Raw genomic sequence first — 18,247 nt, forward strand, 5'->3', positions numbered from 1 at the left:
TCGTGTGGGTTCCGATGCAATGCAACTGCCACCTTTGATGTATTCTGGCATGCATGGTAGCTGGCTAGTACCAGACACGGAAGCGAGAGCAGCAGCAGCAGCATGCGCGTGCATGTTTCATCGACGCAATGCAGCTACAAATACAATACAGCCTGAACGAGGCTGCAAATCTGCAACGGCATCAAAAATTTTGGAACACAGAGGGCCTGCCTGGTTGTCGCCTCTTCGTCTTATTTTCTAAGATAAGAAGAAATGCTCGCCTCTTTATCTAGCACTAGTGTTAGCGTGTACAGAAACATACAGACTGCAGAGCTATATATATATATATATATATATATATATATATATATATATATATATATATATATATATAACTACTATCCTATAGCTGGCTACAAAATAACTTATTCTGTAGCCACTTTGAGTTACAATAATTACTATGTTAATTTACGAGATTATAGTAACTCCTTACAAAGTAGTTTACTATAACGTTATGGTAAATATCCCCATATGTTATAGTAACCCAATTATCGTAAATATGTATTGACATTATGGTAAATTAGTATATAAAATTATGGTAAATGAAGGTGGCTACAGAATAACTTATTTTGTAGCCGGCTACTGAATAGCCTCTCCCTATATATATATATATATATATATATATATATATATATATACACACACACACACACACACACACACACACGACTACACCTGTAGTATACTGCTAACGCGCTAGGAATTACCAGCCGTAGACCGGGTTCTGTACCTGGGGCGGCGGGAGGTGGAGGTCCAAGCTATGCTGCTTGTTGTAGTTCCGGGTTCCGGGGACGGCGCCGGTCGACAGCCTCAGGAGCTCGCTGCCGGTGAAGCAGTAATGCACGAACGCCAGGCCGCCGTCCACGACGTCCGACATGTTGGGCGCCGAGGCGGATCTCCTCATCCTTGTGCTCGCACTGCTCTTGCCGGATTCGGTGGTGACGGAGCCGGCACATTCGCTGCTGTCGCTGTTCAGGACCTTGTCGAGCTCGGAGTGCTCCATGAACCGTTGGGTAGCGGCCTCCCAGGACAGGTTGTACCGCTGCTCGGCGGTCAGGGGCTGCGGGTCGCGGGTCATGGCTTCCTTCACTCTGGCGACGAAGTCCTCGGATGTTTTGTAGGTCAGGCAGTTGGGGAATGACCGGAAGAAGTCGTTGGACGGGTGGTCGGCGCACACCACGAACTTGCCCATTGCTAGTGCCTCCGCAGTCGCGGTGCAGAGGACGTCGCTGATGCTCGGGTTTATGAAAAGCTTGTACCTAAAAATAGAACAGGGCAGACATTCAAATCGACAAGAGAATAAAATGATATAGCATCATCACATATAGGCAGGGAATGTCTAAAAAAGGCAACTGAGTAGTTCTGGTCTTTTACCCATGAAGAGAATCATCCGCGTGGTCCCGGCCTTTATGAAAGTTGAGGTTCAGATTCAACTTCCTGGCAGCCGATTGCACCTCGTGTGAATCCTCACCGTTTCCATAGATGTCCAGCTTGAAGCCTTCCAAGTCACTCTTGTGCTTCGCGAACAAATCTATCAACTCTCTGTAACCCTTGGCCCAGACCATCTTCCCCAGAAAATAAGCTCCTTTAGAGAAGGATTGCTGGCCAGACTCCTGCTCTGCTGCTATTCTCTCTCCGACCTCCAGAAACTTGGGGTTGACACCATGCACATTGCAGATCATTGACTTGGGCAGATCTTGAGTAGCACCTGACAACCGCAAGATCTACATAGCATAGACACCATCAGCCCACAAACAAATATACAGCTTGTAATATAGTCTACAACCACACATCAAGCCGATGGCTCAAACATCAGAGGAATAACATAATTTGTTAAGTACCTTATGGCAATAAGCTCTGGCGACCATGTTATTAATGTGCTTAACGAAAAAGGCCTGAATAGCACCATTCTTCTCCCTCTTGATGTACTCCAAATAATTTGTATGCACTACACCGACGACATGATTGAATTTGTCTGTCCAACGTTTCCCATGATGATACCAGTTGAGGTGCTCGGGCTCTTCCAAGATTGCAATATCAGCTTCCTTTGATGGTATAAACTGTGAGGTGTCCCCAGCAGGAATTATGCTTCTCCTTTCCTTCTGAAACTGTTGTTGGAAAAAAATCACGACTACATGAGCTATGCACATAGTGTTGAAATATTGTGCTGAAAAAGGAAAAGTTACCTTTCCGGGATAAAATGATATTTTGAAGTCTGTCTTGAAACCAACTCTTTCCTCCAGCCAATTCCTCATGTAAGTTTCTTGCTCTTGTGGTGAATTAAAAGTCATGCTATTGGGGTACACAAGTTCTTGATCCGACTTACAAAGCCAGGGCACTACCAAAGTTACATCTTGCTTGGAAGATTTAGCCAAGTATGCAGCTCGAAACAAAGGATTCACAGCTGTTCCAGTCATCCAGGGAAGACTGGCAGTGGTGACTATGGCAACATGTCTCTTGCCAGATATGTCTGACTTATGCCCATCACTCCAAAATCCACCTTCATAATGGTGTCCTGTACTCTGTAGGACACTAGCTATTCTTAGGTCGAGTTCATCCCCAACATTTTCATTTCTCAATGAAGATGGTTCACTTGCTGACAAAAACCTATATGCAGGGTGGTCCTTGCGCTTGCTGCATAGAGACTCCACCAACTTGTCACATACATCTAAAGCAGATGAGAAAGAATAATCAGCTCAATGCAAGCTAAACATTATAGCTATTGTAAACAAAAATTAAGCATCTTACCTCTTTTTATACCAAGTTGGTCGAATAGTGGTACAGATTGCTTTACAAAATAAGCAAGAAGTTCTCCTAAGTCCAGTGGTGGAACATCCTGCACAACAGCGATACTAGTTATGAAAATGCAAAAGTGGACAAGATTGATTAGACTGTGTTCTAACAAGATGAAATGTTCATCTTTTGCTTAATAAGGATTTACAAAGATATACAGAAGAGATCAGGTGTACCAGGATTTCAGAAAATGTTACATAGTGACCATATTACTATACATAAGTAATGTATTGAAAGCAACATTTAACATAATGATTTTTATTTAGATTGAACATTCTTGCAAAAGTCACTGTCAGAAGTCAGTAATTAAATATAAGCAAATAAAAGACGCCACTATGAGCAAAAGATTTCAGAAGTGACTCTCCTTGACAGGACTCTGCAACAAGAAGTGAATCAAGAGGACTAACCTCAGACGCTTCAGGCGCAAAGGTCATTGATTTCTGCAATAAGAAGTGCAATGCTGCGTCAATTAATCTGCTACAGGAACAAGAGCAGTCTGCATCATGTATATCCCGAGATAAGCTTAATTAAGATTGACATGTTCCAAGCAAGTGTAAATTACATGATTATGCAGATAGTGAATCTATTGAAGAGTGAAGACTATGACTAAATTATTTGCAACTGCTGACTTTTCATTGTTGAATTCTAGTCCTCAATGTCTATAAGTTATGTTTATATAAATCTAAACATAAAGGGCGTACCCAGTGCAGAGAGCTCCCGCTCTGTGCGGGATCTGGGAAAGGATGTCAGTGGCAAGCCTTACCCTCGCCTGTGCAATGCGAGGAGACCGCGACTCGAACCCGGGACCTTCCGGTCACAGGCGGTAAGACTCTACCGCTTGCACCAGGCCCGCGCTTCTATATAAATCTAAACATGAAGAAAATAAAATTGGTTAGACTTGTAGACTTCACAGAAGAACATCTCTATGAGCTTTGAACCACCAATTGTTTAATATTACTATTTTCCTTAACTCATTCAGTACACGATTCGCAATTTCAATTCTATCAAATTCTATTAGTTGCTGTGGCACATGATAGAAATATCAAATCTATTGAGCAGGTAAGAGGTAACAGTCCCAGAGTGCTCCTTCTAGCCTCATTTCTTCCAAATATGGAAACTATACTAACCAAAATCTCAAATTTTCACACCTTGTTTTTCAAATTCTCAAGTACTCTTTGGATCAAAAACTACTATTTAGAAAAGCTACTAAGAAAATATGCACGATTCCACATTAAATTTGTGTCCACGAAGCAATTCAGTTTGAATCGCATGAGTTTATTCCCATACAAATTCAAACAAATATCAATATCTTCATTTGACACCCAAGGGAACTGCACAATTACCACAATCAACTTCTTCCAATTGAAAGACAAAACGCACACGCTCAATGGCTCAAGTAAGTTGACAGTCCTGCTTAATTTGAGTCGTGTTGGATTTTGGGTGTTGTTGCTTGCTTGTCGAGGTTTAGTATCCTATCCTAATCAACAGTGAACTATACCAAATGTTTCTAGGAAGCTTACCAAGCTGAGCTTGAGCTTGTGCAGCATGTCGCTGGGCGACTGGGCCTGCCTCCTCCGCTCGAGCTCCCTGAGGCGGGCCTTGACCATCCTGACGGGCTCCCACTCCTCGGCCTCCTCCTCCCACCTCCACCTGGTGGCCCTGGCGCCCCTCCACGCGTCGGCCTCGAACGCCTTCCCGAACGCGGACAGGTCGAGCCGCGTCCGCGCCGAGGACGCCGAGGAGGAGTAGGCGCGGCGGAGGCGCGCGAACAGCTCGGGCTCCGGCACCGGCGCGCTCAGGAACGTCTCGAGCTCCCCGGCCCGCGCCCGGATGAGGCGGAGGTCCTCCCGCAGCCCGCGGGAGAGGAACGAGAGCGCGCCTTCGCCTGTCGTCCCCGCCACGCCGCCACCGCCACCGGAGGCCGCGGCGGCCGGGCGGGTGTCGACGCCAAAACTGGCCATGTGGACGGGCGGCGGCGAGTGGGGATAGGGATAGGGATAGGGCTTTGCGCGCTGCGGGAGGAGGGAGGCGGTGGAAAGGATGGGGGAGGACCGGCGGAGGAGGAGGAGGAAGAGAAAGCAGCGGTCGAGGAGATTTCGCGGGCCCCGGCGCCGGCTGAGGTGGCGGTGAGGTGGACCCTGTCGGCCGCCAGCAGGAAGGCCACACGCGAAAACAACGGCTCCGATGAAGGTTGTGAGGAAATCAACGGTGCTTGATGCTTCCAGCTTGCATTTGGTCTTCGCCGCTGAACCAATGGTTGGCACCCGCGGGAACGACTGTCGGCTGCTCCACGGACCACGGCCATGAATTTCATTCGAAAATTGGAATAGATGGGTTTTACAAGTTCTGTACTACAAATGTTGAGTTCCTCTTCTTCTGAACCTTAAGGACCCGTTTGAGGAATTTAACAGGAATTTGTTCAACTTCGTAGGAAAAACTAGAAATCATGAAACTTCCTGGCCATAAGTTGCAACAGAATTTGGCATACCTCCTCTAAAATTTGGCTTAGCGTAGAACAACTCTTTTATCTATCAGCATTCAGCAGGGAGACAAAGACAGAAGTGCACACATCTTGGCATGTACAGGCAGATTAGCATAGAACCAAGACTGAAAGCAACGCTAGTTGGAGCTGGGCACGGCAGCTGAGTTGGAGCCTTGTACGCTTGGCAGTGCTGCCCTAGTAAAAGACCGAAAGCAACGGCCATGCGCTGTTCTTGGCAGACAAACAGCCGTGAAGCAAACGCCACTGCGGCACAGGTATCTGTATGAATCTGGTAGTACATTCCTCGAACCTGTACTTGTAGCCTCTACAAGTGCACGGTGACAGGTTCCGTCGCACACTAAAATTTTTTATTTTGGGTGGTGCATAGAAAATACTAAATAAACTGAATTATTTTAATATTTAAATAAAATTTATCAAGTTTAGTTTGAGCCAGCATAAATTTAGTTATAGAAAAAATGTGAATTTTCAAAGCTTTCTAATTTTGACGAGCTTTTGGATGATGTGATGTTTGCTTGTTGTTTCTTTGTGTGTTGAGAGTGAGCAAAGTCTTTAAAATACGTTAGTAGGTCGATTTTTCTTCTCCGGCACGCCTTTATCTTTTTCTACAATCAAATTCTTTGTTTCTCGACTAATGGTCCATGCATTTATTTACTAATGGACTTTAATGATTATTTAGGTCTATTAGTAAATGTGGAGGGTGCAACATCAATTAGTACCATATTGTTAGTTGATGTAGATATGTGGAGTTTTTCTTCATATAAATCTGTACCAACCCCTTGAGCAAAGCACATCAAATCTACCATAAGGGGAGACCCTAGTTTAGAAAATTCATCGTATAATAAATTAGATTTTTCTCATCCTTCTCTCGTCATCGCCATCGCCGTCGCCGCCGCGCTGCCCAGCCCGACGTTGCGCCGCTGCCGTCCGGCCAGCTACGCAGCCAAACTTGCTCCGCGTTTTGCTGCCTGCTGGTCCAACGGGCAGACCACGTCCAGCTTTCATCATCGTTTGCCTACAGTAGCCGAGCTGCTGCTGTCTCTTCTAGTCTCGAGGACATGCATTCCTTTATCCAAGGTAAATGTGACTAATGTAATTATTTAATTACTTAATTACTTCTTATCCCTTGCCACTCTGGTAATTTCCTGGGTAGAATAGATGTTCTCTTAATCTAGTATCCTTGATCTTGCGTCGATTCACCTATGGTGTGGTAGTTTCCTTTTATGTTTTCTAACAATAGTATAATAATCTAAGGTATAGCAGGAACGTTTAATATGCTTCATGTTTTCGAAGATTATAATTTAAATATTAATTTGATTATTGAAGGTTATGTAAATATCTTTCTAAATAAAAAATAACATAGGGTTTAACATTCTCCTTTTCATATACTAATGTTAATTTGATTACTACTAACATGAACGTGTTTTTAAATTATAAACTACTTAAGGTTAAACACGTTTCATATGTTAAAACTAAATTAGATGCTCTCACATGAAACTTTCTTGTTGCACAGTTAACTTTAATTTGCCTAAACTATATAATAATATTTATAAATAAAATATGATTAGTCTAACCTAGATTTTAGAATTAAAATATGTTTTGTCTAATTTGAATTAAAATGTTTCATATGGTTTTGCTAAATTAAAACAAATCAAGCATGTAGGCTTTTCTTTACTTTTATAATATAAATATCCCGGTAGTCGTTCCTTTCAACGGTAGTTCCGTTCTCAGCGTTTCTTGTGATCTTGTGACCGTAGTGATGAGCTCTCTTTTAGTATGTTGTTTTCTCTCGTGTGGTGAATTGTTCTTAGTTGCTTTTATTTGTTGCTTATATGTTTGCCTATGCGTGGTGCTTGCTATGAGTAAAACGAGAATCGTTTGTGAGCGATGAAGACCGGAAGGTGATAACCAGAAGCAAATTATGAGAAAGTTTGATCAAGTGTAAAAGACAAGTATAGTATGTGATCTTCCTTGTTGTCCTATATATCTTTAATCATTTAATTCATATTGCATGTGTCTACCTTGACTACTAAGGATTTCTTAGTAATTTGTACTTATACCTTGATGCCTTTGGGTTATTGCATTGGGTAGCTTTGCTAGTGCTCAAATAAAGTCATGATCTTGTAACTTGACTAATGAAATATGCAATAAACACTAAAGATACTTTTTAGCAACATGGAATCAGGAGGCTAGAGTATTGGGCTGCTTCTATGGTGCTCTAGATTCCTCTCTCTAAGGACTTATCTGTAAGTGATCATTTGGGACTTACAGTACAACTGTGAGGGCTATATGACTCTGGCTTTAGCTCAGTATAAGGACATTTTCTATCTTGTTAGTGGTTAACTTTATTGGCGTAAGAATGGCTTTGAATCGGGTATAGGCCAGCCTCTACTCTTATGTGTATAGCCGTGATAGAATTGTGATATTCGACGAGAGGATTCCTATATCTGTTTACCGAGTGAATCTAATGGCCCTAACTTGTTAGACGAACCTTTGAAATGTTTCATAGTGAACACTATCGACCTTCCTTGGTAGTGGGTCAAGAGGTTGGCCGTCTCGGATGAAAGGGTAATCACGACTCACAGTGAAAGTATACAACCTCTGCAGGTGTAAAACTGGTATATCAGTCGTGCTCACGGTCACGAGCAGCATTAGAACATTTACGGAATAGATGATGAACACTGATGATACTAATGATAAAGATGCTCATTAATAATTACTGTTTATGCTATTCATTATTCATGTTTATCTGATCATGTGATAAACTTGTTGTCCCCCAATTGCTAAAAGATGACTCATTAAAAGCTAATCGTAGTTAAACCAGTGTCAGCCTTTTGAGCATCATGAACCTCATGTTATATTTGTTGAGTACGACATGTACTTACGCTTGTTTTACTTTTTAAATCTTTGAAAAAATCCCGGATGGGTACCAGATTGCTAGAGTTTGGGGGAATTAGGCTTATGATCAATCAGTCAGTTGTCCCTATGGAATTAGAGTCTTCACCCAAAGATCGCAGTTGTTTTTCCGTTGTTTGCTATCTAAGGTTACATTCTTTATACTAAGTACGTTATATATTGAGCATTGTCTATTGATATTATCCTTATTTGTAGCTATATGTGAGATTTGACTTCCTAGGCTCATATGGTGTGAATCTGGTTTTGTTCTTAAAATCGGATGCTACACGTTCTTTGTCAGATGCCACCATGGTGGTTGGGCTCACCTTCAGGCTTGCAGCTTGCTTCAGCTGGCTGCTGACTCTGGGTGCCTCTCCCTGTCAGCGATCAGCATCAGTGTACAAATGTCTGGCGGAGGAGAGTCACCCTGCCAGCCGCGGAATTGTCGATTTATATTGCTGGACATGAAGAATGCCATGAAAATTCCCTTCGTGAGTTGCTTTGGATGCAAGGAAGGGCAAAGATGCTGATGCTTATGCGTTTATCCATTTCTTCTGCCTTACCTTCTAATTTGTTCCAGCCCTCAGTTGATTTGTCTTCAGTCAGGAATTCAGGATCAGTATCAGAATCTGTGAAATATCCTGGCCCAACTTTCTAAAGGGGGTGTTTATTTCCACCAAAATCCAAACTTTGACACTATACAAAAAGAAGATTCTCCATCACATCAAACTTGCAGTACATGTATGGAATACTAAATATTGACGAAATCAAAAACTAATGCACAGTTTGATTGTACTTTGCGAGACGAACGTTTTGAGCCTAATTAGTCAACGATTAGACAATTATTAACAAATGCAAACGAAATGCTACAGTGCGTTACATTGCGCTATAGTGAATTTGCCGCCTCCGATTCGGGCAAACTAAACGAGGGCCAAGTCTATTACAGCCATAGGTGACTTATCCAAACGATGTGAAGTGCTCCAATCACAGGACAGGCTTAATGTCAACCCAACATAACACGGCATCGACCGGTAAAGACTGCTATACTCCAAGCATATGTGCAGTATCTGTCTCCCCTGCTACTGTGGTCCAGGTTTCAAGCTTGCTATTAGAGTTGTTTCTTGTCGGCAAGAGTATCAGAATCTTTGAAATTCCTAGGCCCAACTTTGGATTCTGTCACAGACGCACAGCCATATCCTAATTATCGGAAGAATCTTTCGAGCTCCAGTCAGATGACATTCTTCATGTTAACTCAGGAAGTATGGCACCGAATAAATCTGGATGTTAAGATTCTTACTTCAGGCATGCCTCCATTATAGCACAATACTGAGTACTGGCTTTCTAAGCACAAGTGGCCATTCCATTTCCAGCAATGTCAGCAAAATACATTCCCTACCACGGAACATGTTGGAAACTCAGCAGCTTCTAGACCTTAATTTCAAGCTTTCCTCACCACAAGTTCTCAGACATGACAGCAACGCCTAATTTGTCAGTTTCATGGAAGTCTCAGTCAGACCTTTGTTGCACAAAACTTGACTGAAAGTTAAACTTTGTAACCAAGCATCCATGTTTCACAAGTTCTATGACTGCACTGCTGGCTCCAGCAAGTTGATGTGAAAATTTACAGTCTGAGACAAGAAAATTGGCATGACAATCTACATTCACACACCACATGGGCATCGGTTAGAGGCATCTGTCGCATTCAGGCGCAATGTAATGCGATGCAAGAACTGACCTGAAGACCTTGCCACCAACAGCAGACACTGTCAGTCAGTTAACAGATTTCTGAATTTACCAGCCAGGAGGGGCTCTTGCTGCATGAAAGACTGGATACATCCAATGTACTAACAAGCAACACCGCGTCAGTACCACAAAGTCAGCTTCATATCCAAGCAATCATCGCAAAAGATGCACGACGATGGATGCCCAGATCTCGGGTCTGAACTGCACTTCAAGTCTTCAAATGCTGATCCATTAGTCAGACAGCGAGTTTTCACGCAATGCCATACCGGCGCATGAGCCCGGCCACCCGCTCGGCGACGTCGACGCGGCCGTGCACGCGGCACGCGGAGAGGAGCGCCGCTAAGATGACCCTGTCCGGGCGCGCCTCCATCCGGGCCACGAGCCGCTCCGCCTCCTCCACCTCCCCGGCGCGCCCCAGCATCTCCACCATGCACGTGTAGTGCTGCAGCGCGGGGCGTGGCACCCTCGCGAACACGCGCCTCCCCTCGGCCACCATCCCGGCGCGCGCGCACGCCGCCAGGAGCACCGTCACCGCTCTGTCGTCCGCCTCCGCCTCCGGGACGGCGAGCAGCGCCAGCGCCTCCGAGCACCGGCCGTGCGCCGACAGCGCGCCGGCGAGCGCGGTGCGGGACGAGAGCGTCGGGGGCGTTTCGTCGAACAGGGAGCGCGCGGAGACGAGGTCCCCGCAGGCCGAGTAGCCGTGGATTAGGGACGCAGCGAGGAGGGCGGGGACCCCGCGCCGGAGCACCGCGGCGTGGAGGGTGGCCACCAGCGGAAGGCACGGCAGGGCGGACGCCCGCCTGAGCAATTCCGCGTAGCGCCGCCGCAACCGCATCGCTGGATGGTACTGGTAGGAGAAAATTGAATATTTGACATTCAATAGGGACGCCTGTGAATATTTGACATTCAATTCGCGCGTCGTTGAAAATTTAACACTCTGGCTGCGAATTCGTTGAAAATATGGGTTTTCTCCTCCTTTTCTCCATTTAACATTTTTTTTCTTTTTTCTTTTGCTTTCCAAGGCAACGATGAATGACCAAAGTACCTTGGTCTGCTGTTGCTCGACCATTGCGGCGCCTCTGGCCTGCGCCGATGGCCTCCATCAGCGGCGGAGCCGAAGACGGCGGGCTTTGGTTAGCGCCGACGCCCAGCACCGGCGACCGTCCGCGCGCACGCATGGCCGGCTCGTCCAGCACCGGCGACCGGCCCCGCGCCCATCCTGGCCCCGCGCGCGCCCAGCCAGCGGCAGTGCCTCTTCCGGCACCCAGCGGCAGCGCGTGAAGAACAAAGAAGAGCGGCGGCGGCGTGACGAACAGAGCCGAAGAAAAATAAGTACGGGAGAGAGATGCGTTCGTTTCTTAGAAGAAATGGATGGATAAGGAGATCAGCGTTGCCCTGGAAAGCAAAAGAAAAAAAAAGAAAAAAATGTTAAATGGAGAAAAGGAGGAGAAAACCCATATTTTCAACGAATTCGCAGCCAGAGTGTTAAATTTTCAACGACGCGCGAATTGAATGTCAAATGTTCACATGCGCGCAGATTGGGTGTCAAATATTCAATTTTCTCTACTGGTAGTGCCCCGTTTTTTCTAGCTCAACTTATAAAGCTCAACTTATAAGAAAGTCCGTTTTTCCTCGCTAAACTCTAAAACCGGGTCATCTCTCTCAACTTTTGAAACCGTGTATTTTACCTTTCTGGCCCAGTTATAAGCGGTTTTAAAAATAATTTTATTTTTTATTTATTTCGGTTGAATCTTTAAAAAATCATAGTAAATCATAAAAAAATTAAAAAATAGAAATCTAATTTTGTTGAACTCCACATGAGTAGATCTACACAATTACATATAATATGGTATACTTTAATACAAAATTTTTGTTATAGATTTTGATCTATTCTTTTCTGCAATTAATTAGAATGATTCATAATTGCAGTATTTATAGTCTAATTATGGTGAAATTTTTATGGTGACCTAATTATTGTATGCTTCAACTGTAGTAAAAATTTCATGCTCATTGAATCATGTATAACTTAATTATAGATTTATTTAGTGCTTATGCTTGTTAAATCTAAATAAATCTATAACTAAGTAATATATGATTCAATGAGTATAAATTTTTTATTATAATTTAAGCATACAATAATTAGTCCACCATAAAAATTTCGCCACAATAGAACCACTAAAACTGCAGTTATAAATTATTCTAATTAATTATAGAAAAGAATAGATCAAAATCTACAGCAAAAACTTTATACTAAAGCATATCATATTGTATATTCACTGTGTAGATATACTCATGTGGAGTCCAACAAAATTAGATTTTTCATTTTATAATTTTTCTGTGATTTACTATGATTTTTCAAAGATTCAGCCGAAAAAAATAAAAAGGAAAAATACAAAACCGCCTTCAAAACCGCTTATAACCGGGTTAAGAAGGTAAAACACACGGTTTTAAAAGTTGAGGAGGTAGTTTGATAGGTTTTAGAATTTAGGGAGGAAAATCGGATTTTTGTAAAAGTTAAGGGAGGAAAAGTGAACTTTTTCTGTATACTAAACACTTGATTGAGGGCAGTTGGGCCATGAGCCGTAAGCGGCCCGTGGACTGGAATTGGACGCACAGCATATTCTCCGCTGTTGTACTCGACGCCGCCGCCACATCTTGTTTGTGCGTGGTGGGTGCCCTCGTCGTCGACCATGAGCCACCTACTGCATTTCCTGAATCTGGTGACGCGGAAGTGGGTCACCGACGTGTACTCCCTGCACCGCATCGACCTCCACTCTAGCCACAACAACCTTTTCTACCCAATGGCGGATCAAACTTCAGGCTGTACCATCATTGGATCTGCGCTGTTCTAACTTGTGTACAAGGGTCAGTAGCAGACTTAGAATTTTGCCAAAGGATATGCTGTACAAAATACTTTATATATAGCTTGGTAAAATCCATTCAACAACTTGATAAAAAATAATGTGTATCTAATTGGTATCAAGTACTAAGCTACATAATAATTTTTAAATTTAACAATATAAGTCTAAAACTTATATAAAGTACAATAGAAATATTCCAAAACAAACACCTAAAATATACTGTAAGTTCAGAAAAAAGATGTACTGTCCCATCTTCCCTTCATAAATGAAGGACACAAACAGTCATAGGGAGTGCTGGCAGCTGTACTATCGGATTGCGAGAATAAAGATCCTTGATTGTCGTGGCCACTTTGAGGCCTAGCGTCCTGATAAAGACGTCACTCGAGTTTCAACTAGCAGAAGCGTAGTACTACCTCCGTCCTAAAAAAAAAATATAATACAGGTTGTGTGTAATAAAAAGTGGTTCACATTTGACTAATTTTTTTTGTAAATAATATAATATTTATATTTATGGTTTTAAATTAATTTATTATAAAAATACATTTCATAATTAATTTGATGGTAATTATTTGGTATTATAAACATGGATACTTTTTTCTATAATTGATTAAATTTAAGGTATTAAAACGTGACACTGTGTTCGAATTGTATTTTTTTAGGGAACACAGGTGGTATTATGTTTTTCATACCGATGTGTACCCATGATCATGAACATATCTGTTTGAGTCATTGTTTTGACCCTTTTCTCGTAGCTATGATGGTACCCTAGATCTGCATAACCTGCTTGAATACCGTAATATCTTGAGTCACTGGAAAAAAGAGGCCTACTGATGAATAGGCCAGTTAAATAAAACTAAGGTCTTGTTTAGTTTCTCCCCAAAAACTTTATAGCCTATCACATCGAATGTTTGGACACTTGTATGGAGTATTAAATATAGACTAAAAAATAACCAATTGCGCTAATGATGGATTAATTAGGTTTAATAAATTCGTCTCGTAGTTTACAGACGGATTTTGTAATTTATTTTTTATTAGTATTCGAACACTCTATGTAACACCCCCGTATAACACCCAATGTGACTTCCAAAAATTTTACGTGGAGAAACTAAATAAGACCTAACAAAAAAAAACCTGAACCAGCCAAAGCCCTACGGTGGGTGGGTAACACTGTGGCCCAACCTAGCCCATGTCCTCCCACCGAGATGCTCTCAACCTGTGGGGTCTGGAGTAGGGATGAAAGCGGGAAGGGGAAATTCCCGTACCGACTGACACCGAATACCGAAATTCCCGACCGGATATCATTTTCTCGGGAAAAAACGGATTCGGGAAGAAATACGGGAAAATTCGGCGAATCCGGTATCGAAATCGGTTAGAGTGATTTCCCGACTGAATTAGCGGATCCCGTATTTGTCCGGGAAAACTCCCGCGGGAAATTCCCGTTTTTCCCATTGAGCAGCAATTTTGGCCCAGGAAGCAAAGTTTGGCCCAGGAAGCAAGGTTTGGCCCAGGAAGAGAGGAGGCAAAGAGCTGAGTCATGCATGCGGCCCATCATTCCATGCTTGGCCAGTTGGCCCAGGAATTCACGCATGGAGCACAGGAGCAGCAAGCCTTTTGTTCATTTTTCTTTTCCATTTTCTTTTTTGGTAGTTCTTTAGTTTTCTTTGCATAAATATTCTGACGAGCTCACTATTTGCTATTGTATGCATATGGATTATGCATGGTTGTTATTGTTGCATCGAGCTCACTGTTTTCAGTGGTTACATATATCGATGTTTTCGTTTTGTGTTACCGCTTCCCGATCGTAATCGACGCGTTCCCGTTCGAAATATTCCGTTCCCGATATCCCGTAATACCGGATTCGTTTTCCCGTCCGGCCTTCCCGTTCTCATTCCCGTTCCCGTTCCCGGCCAAAAAATACCGGAGCAGAAATGGTTAAGACATTTTCCCGACCGTTCCCGACCGTTTTCATCCCTAGTCTGGAGGCACATTGTCACTGGTCAGTTGCGTTGACCCAAGTTTTGGAGCTTCCGCGACCTGACACAGCCTCGTCCCGTTCATCAGCCTTGACTGAATCGAATCCGCACATCCCTGGAGGAATCTATGTACGCAGATCTCTTTGCTCGTGCTGTCGCTTCTTGTTAGTTAGTTGGGTCGAGGAAGATGGTCGATTTCGTTTCAAATTAGGGGGAAAACTTAAGGGGAGGATCCTGCAATAGGTTCGCAATGGTACAACTTCTAATTGGTTCGCAATAGGGGCGTGCGAGTCCGAGTGTAATCGGACTTGGATTAGAGTGACCAAGATTTATTTTCCCTGTTTATTTAGGAGCGGTATAACAGATAAGAGAGAACGGACCAAATTAAAAGTACTTTAGAAATAAAAAAGCGGGTTGGAAGAAACGCTTAGCTCTTTAATATTATGTATAGATATATGCACAAATTCTTTATCTCAAGAAACACCTATGGTGTGACTCCATTTTGTGCGCTCTGGTGCGCTAGTGCCACCATGCCAGTGGCGAAGCAGTTCCCCCAACCTGTAGAGCTAGATTTTGGCGTTTCATCTTCATACATGAAGGGCCATTTGGCATTGCTCCTAGCCCATTCTAACTCACTCCGGTTCCCGCTCCCCATTGCTCCTACTCCCTTGCTCACTAGACTCAGAGCAACACCGTTTGGTAGGGCTTTCACGATAGCTCCAGCTCTCACCATGGAGAGGAAGAGGAGGGTCGACTGGATCGACACGAAGAAGAGCATGGTGCGGGGAAAAGGGGCACCAATTCCTTTAAAGAAAGAGGGCACCATGGAAGCAAGAGGAAAGGAGAGCAACGAGAGAAGAGAAGGGCAAGTCGCATCTTGGCGACGAGCGATAGTGGAGTGGAAGGGGCATGGACGAGAGGACGCACGTCAAGTGCCTCGCGGTCCTAGCGATGACTCCACCTCCTTCGTCGACAGCAGGCACGGCAACGAGATCCAGAGGTGGAGATAGCAACAAGCAAAAAAGAACACAAACAGAGTCGGTGGCACGAGAAGAGACGTAGAGAGCCGTATGAATCGTCAGCCGTAGTGCAAATGCAGTGGAGCGATTCTGATTAAAAAGAAAAAAAAATGAGAAGACAATTTTGCCCCTTACATAAGCCTTATCACACCAGCACACTCGCTCTGAATTCTGAAGTAACTTCAGCCTTCTCTCCAAAAGTCCAACCTCACAAATCTGCAAAGAAGTGGCCATGAACATGGAGCAGCAAGTCGAGCACAGCCATCTCCAAATCCGAGGCCTCAGCCTCCACGTGGCCCAAGCAGGCAAAGGTTCGCATCTGCTCTCTTGCTCGCCGGCGGGCTCAAGCTTCCTCTGTTAAAGGCCGGTGCGCATGCGCTCGAGATTGAAGCATAGCGACGCCTCTCCTGTCGCCGTCTCGTTTTTGCTGCAGGCGAGCTGGGCACGGTGGTGTTCCTGCACGGATTCCCGGAGATATGGTACTCGTGGCGACACCAGATGCTGGCCGTGGCCGTCGCCGGGTACCGCGCCGTCGCGCCGGACTGGCGAGGGTACGGGCTCTCGGACCAGCCGCCGGAGCCGGAGGCGGCGTCGTACGACGACCTGGTGGAGGATCTCCTCGCAATCCTCGATGCCCTCTCCATTCCCAAGGTAATACCGCTTTTTCTAGAATCGCGGTGGCAAGTTATTGACTTATTGGGTTTGGTCTTGATTGGGGAAAATTTTTCTTGGTAGTTGGTTTGGTTCAGTACTTCAGTGTGACTTGTTACTGTTAGCTTATCTAATATGATACTAGTCAGATTGGCATGATGGGTGGAACCATGTAAGAGTGTTCCGACATGGCTACATGTTTTGAAGGATTTGGAATGAATTTCTCAAACTATATGCAAGGAAAATTAAGAAAAAAAATTGTGGATGAAGTAGGTTCTTAAGGAAAATTACTGTCAAGTTTGTGTCATTCTAAGGGCATGTTTACCATCAGAAAGTTACAGAATGTAGAATCCCGTCACCACTGTTTTCCATCTCATGTGACAATATGATTTGTCGGGAAAACATACTTAGTGTGTATATTTAGATTGAAGAAAATAAGATGAACGTTTTCAATCCAACCTCTTGGCAGTTTTATTTTATTCAGAATAATGTGGGAAAATGAAGAAAAAAAGAAGATAGAAATTCCTGTGTATTTCTTAGAGAAACCTTCTTGGCAGTTATTTTGTCCAACAGACTAAGCTTTGCCTATTTTGGTTATCTGCCAAGCTTCTATTATCTATTAAGTCATTAGTTTAGTTGAATCAAATAATTTCCAATCACAGTATAATTTCTCGAGAAAAAAATCTTACCTTGTGAGTCGTGCCAGGCTTTCCTTGTGGCGAAGGATTTCGGAGCCATGCCAGCCTATGAGTTTGCTCTTCGTCACCCTAGCCGCACATGTGGTGTTATGTGTTTGGGGATCCCCTTCCTTAACGGTGGCTCATCCTTCACCAGCTTGCCAGAAGGCTTCTACATTTTGCGCTGGCGGGTTTGGTCTCTAATCTAAAAAGTATATAACCCATTGCCAAATTGAGTAGAGCGGCCAAAAACAATGACAGGGGAAGCTTGTTCTTGTAGGAACCAGGAAGAGCAGAGGCTGATTTTGGCCGGTATGATGTCAAGAGAGTTGTTCGGACCATCTACGTGCTCTTCTCTAGGAGCGAAATCCCAATAGCAAAAGATGACCAAGAGATTATGGACCTTGCGGACTTGTCAACACCTCTTCCAGAGTGGTTCACTGAGGATGATCTCGCTGTGTATGCTTCACTCTATGAGAAATCAGGTTTCCGGTATCCAATGGAGATGCCATATAGGTAGCAATAGCAACTGGGCCAACCATACTATTTGTTTTGTGGGTTTTGAAAAATCAAGGTGTAATATGCTGCATTTGACAGGTCTCTCCATAAAAGGAAGCCAATAGAAGATCCAAAATTCCAAGTCCCGGTGTTTGTTGTCATGGGGGAGAACGACTATGTGTTCAAGTTCCCTGGGGTTGAGTCCGTTTTGAAAGATGGCATCATGGAGAAATTCGCACCGGACCTTAAGATCACCTACATCCCTGAAGGAAGCCATTTCGTTCAGGAGCAGTTCCCGGACAAGGTGAATGATCTCCTGGTCAGCTTCTTGAAGGACCACCCTGTGTCTGCATAGATGTTCTAGCAGTCCATGTTCACTGTCATAAGCAACAGCTACGGTGGGCAAAACTGCATTGTGTAGTGTCGCCAGTAAAGGAATAATCTGATGAGTGAATTCAGCTTTCAGTGTTTTGTCTGTGTTTGCATCTAGCGTGTGAAACAAGTTTTAAAAATCAAGCAGTATTGATTGCAAGTGTTCTTGAAGAAAATGTTTGGAGACTGAAAATTCAAGTATTGCCTTAGAAGCTGTCATCGCAGG

General features: G+C 43.8%; 3 protein-coding genes across 3 annotated transcripts; 1 reads left to right on the top strand and 2 right to left on the bottom strand.

The window, feature by feature from the left end:
• Positions 1-500: 500 nt before the first annotated feature.
• Positions 501-4,908, bottom strand: LOC136483277 (digalactosyldiacylglycerol synthase 1, chloroplastic-like). Its single transcript, XM_066480286.1, has 7 exons — positions 4,353-4,908; positions 3,240-3,272; positions 2,788-2,875; positions 2,226-2,707; positions 1,881-2,147; positions 1,414-1,763; positions 501-1,298 (listed from the first exon to the last, which is right to left on the bottom strand). Exons 1-7 carry the CDS (start codon positions 4,791-4,793, stop codon positions 743-745), a joined length of 2,217 nt encoding a protein of 738 aa, XP_066336383.1. The 5' UTR covers positions 4,794-4,908; the 3' UTR covers positions 501-742.
• Positions 4,909-8,650: 3,742 nt separating this feature from the next.
• On the bottom strand, positions 8,651-10,821 carry LOC136481189 (putative pentatricopeptide repeat-containing protein At3g13770, mitochondrial). Its single transcript, XM_066478543.1, has 2 exons — positions 9,108-10,821; positions 8,651-8,923 (listed from the first exon to the last, which is right to left on the bottom strand). Exon 1 carries the CDS (start codon positions 10,803-10,805, stop codon positions 10,221-10,223), a length of 585 nt encoding a protein of 194 aa, XP_066334640.1. The 5' UTR covers positions 10,806-10,821; the 3' UTR covers positions 8,651-8,923; positions 9,108-10,220.
• Positions 10,822-15,979: 5,158 nt separating this feature from the next.
• On the top strand, positions 15,980-18,138 carry LOC136481190 (uncharacterized). Its single transcript, XM_066478544.1, has 5 exons — positions 15,980-16,134; positions 16,257-16,474; positions 17,181-17,342; positions 17,432-17,667; positions 17,749-18,138. The coding sequence occupies exons 1-5, from the start codon at positions 16,056-16,058 to the stop codon at positions 18,002-18,004; spliced, it is 951 nt and encodes a 316-aa protein (XP_066334641.1). The 5' UTR covers positions 15,980-16,055; the 3' UTR covers positions 18,005-18,138.
• Positions 18,139-18,247: the final 109 nt, after the last annotated feature.

This window comes from Miscanthus floridulus, chromosome 9 (genome assembly GCF_019320115.1).
Source record: "Miscanthus floridulus cultivar M001 chromosome 9, ASM1932011v1, whole genome shotgun sequence".
Lineage (NCBI taxonomy): Eukaryota > Viridiplantae > Streptophyta > Magnoliopsida > Poales > Poaceae > Miscanthus > Miscanthus floridulus.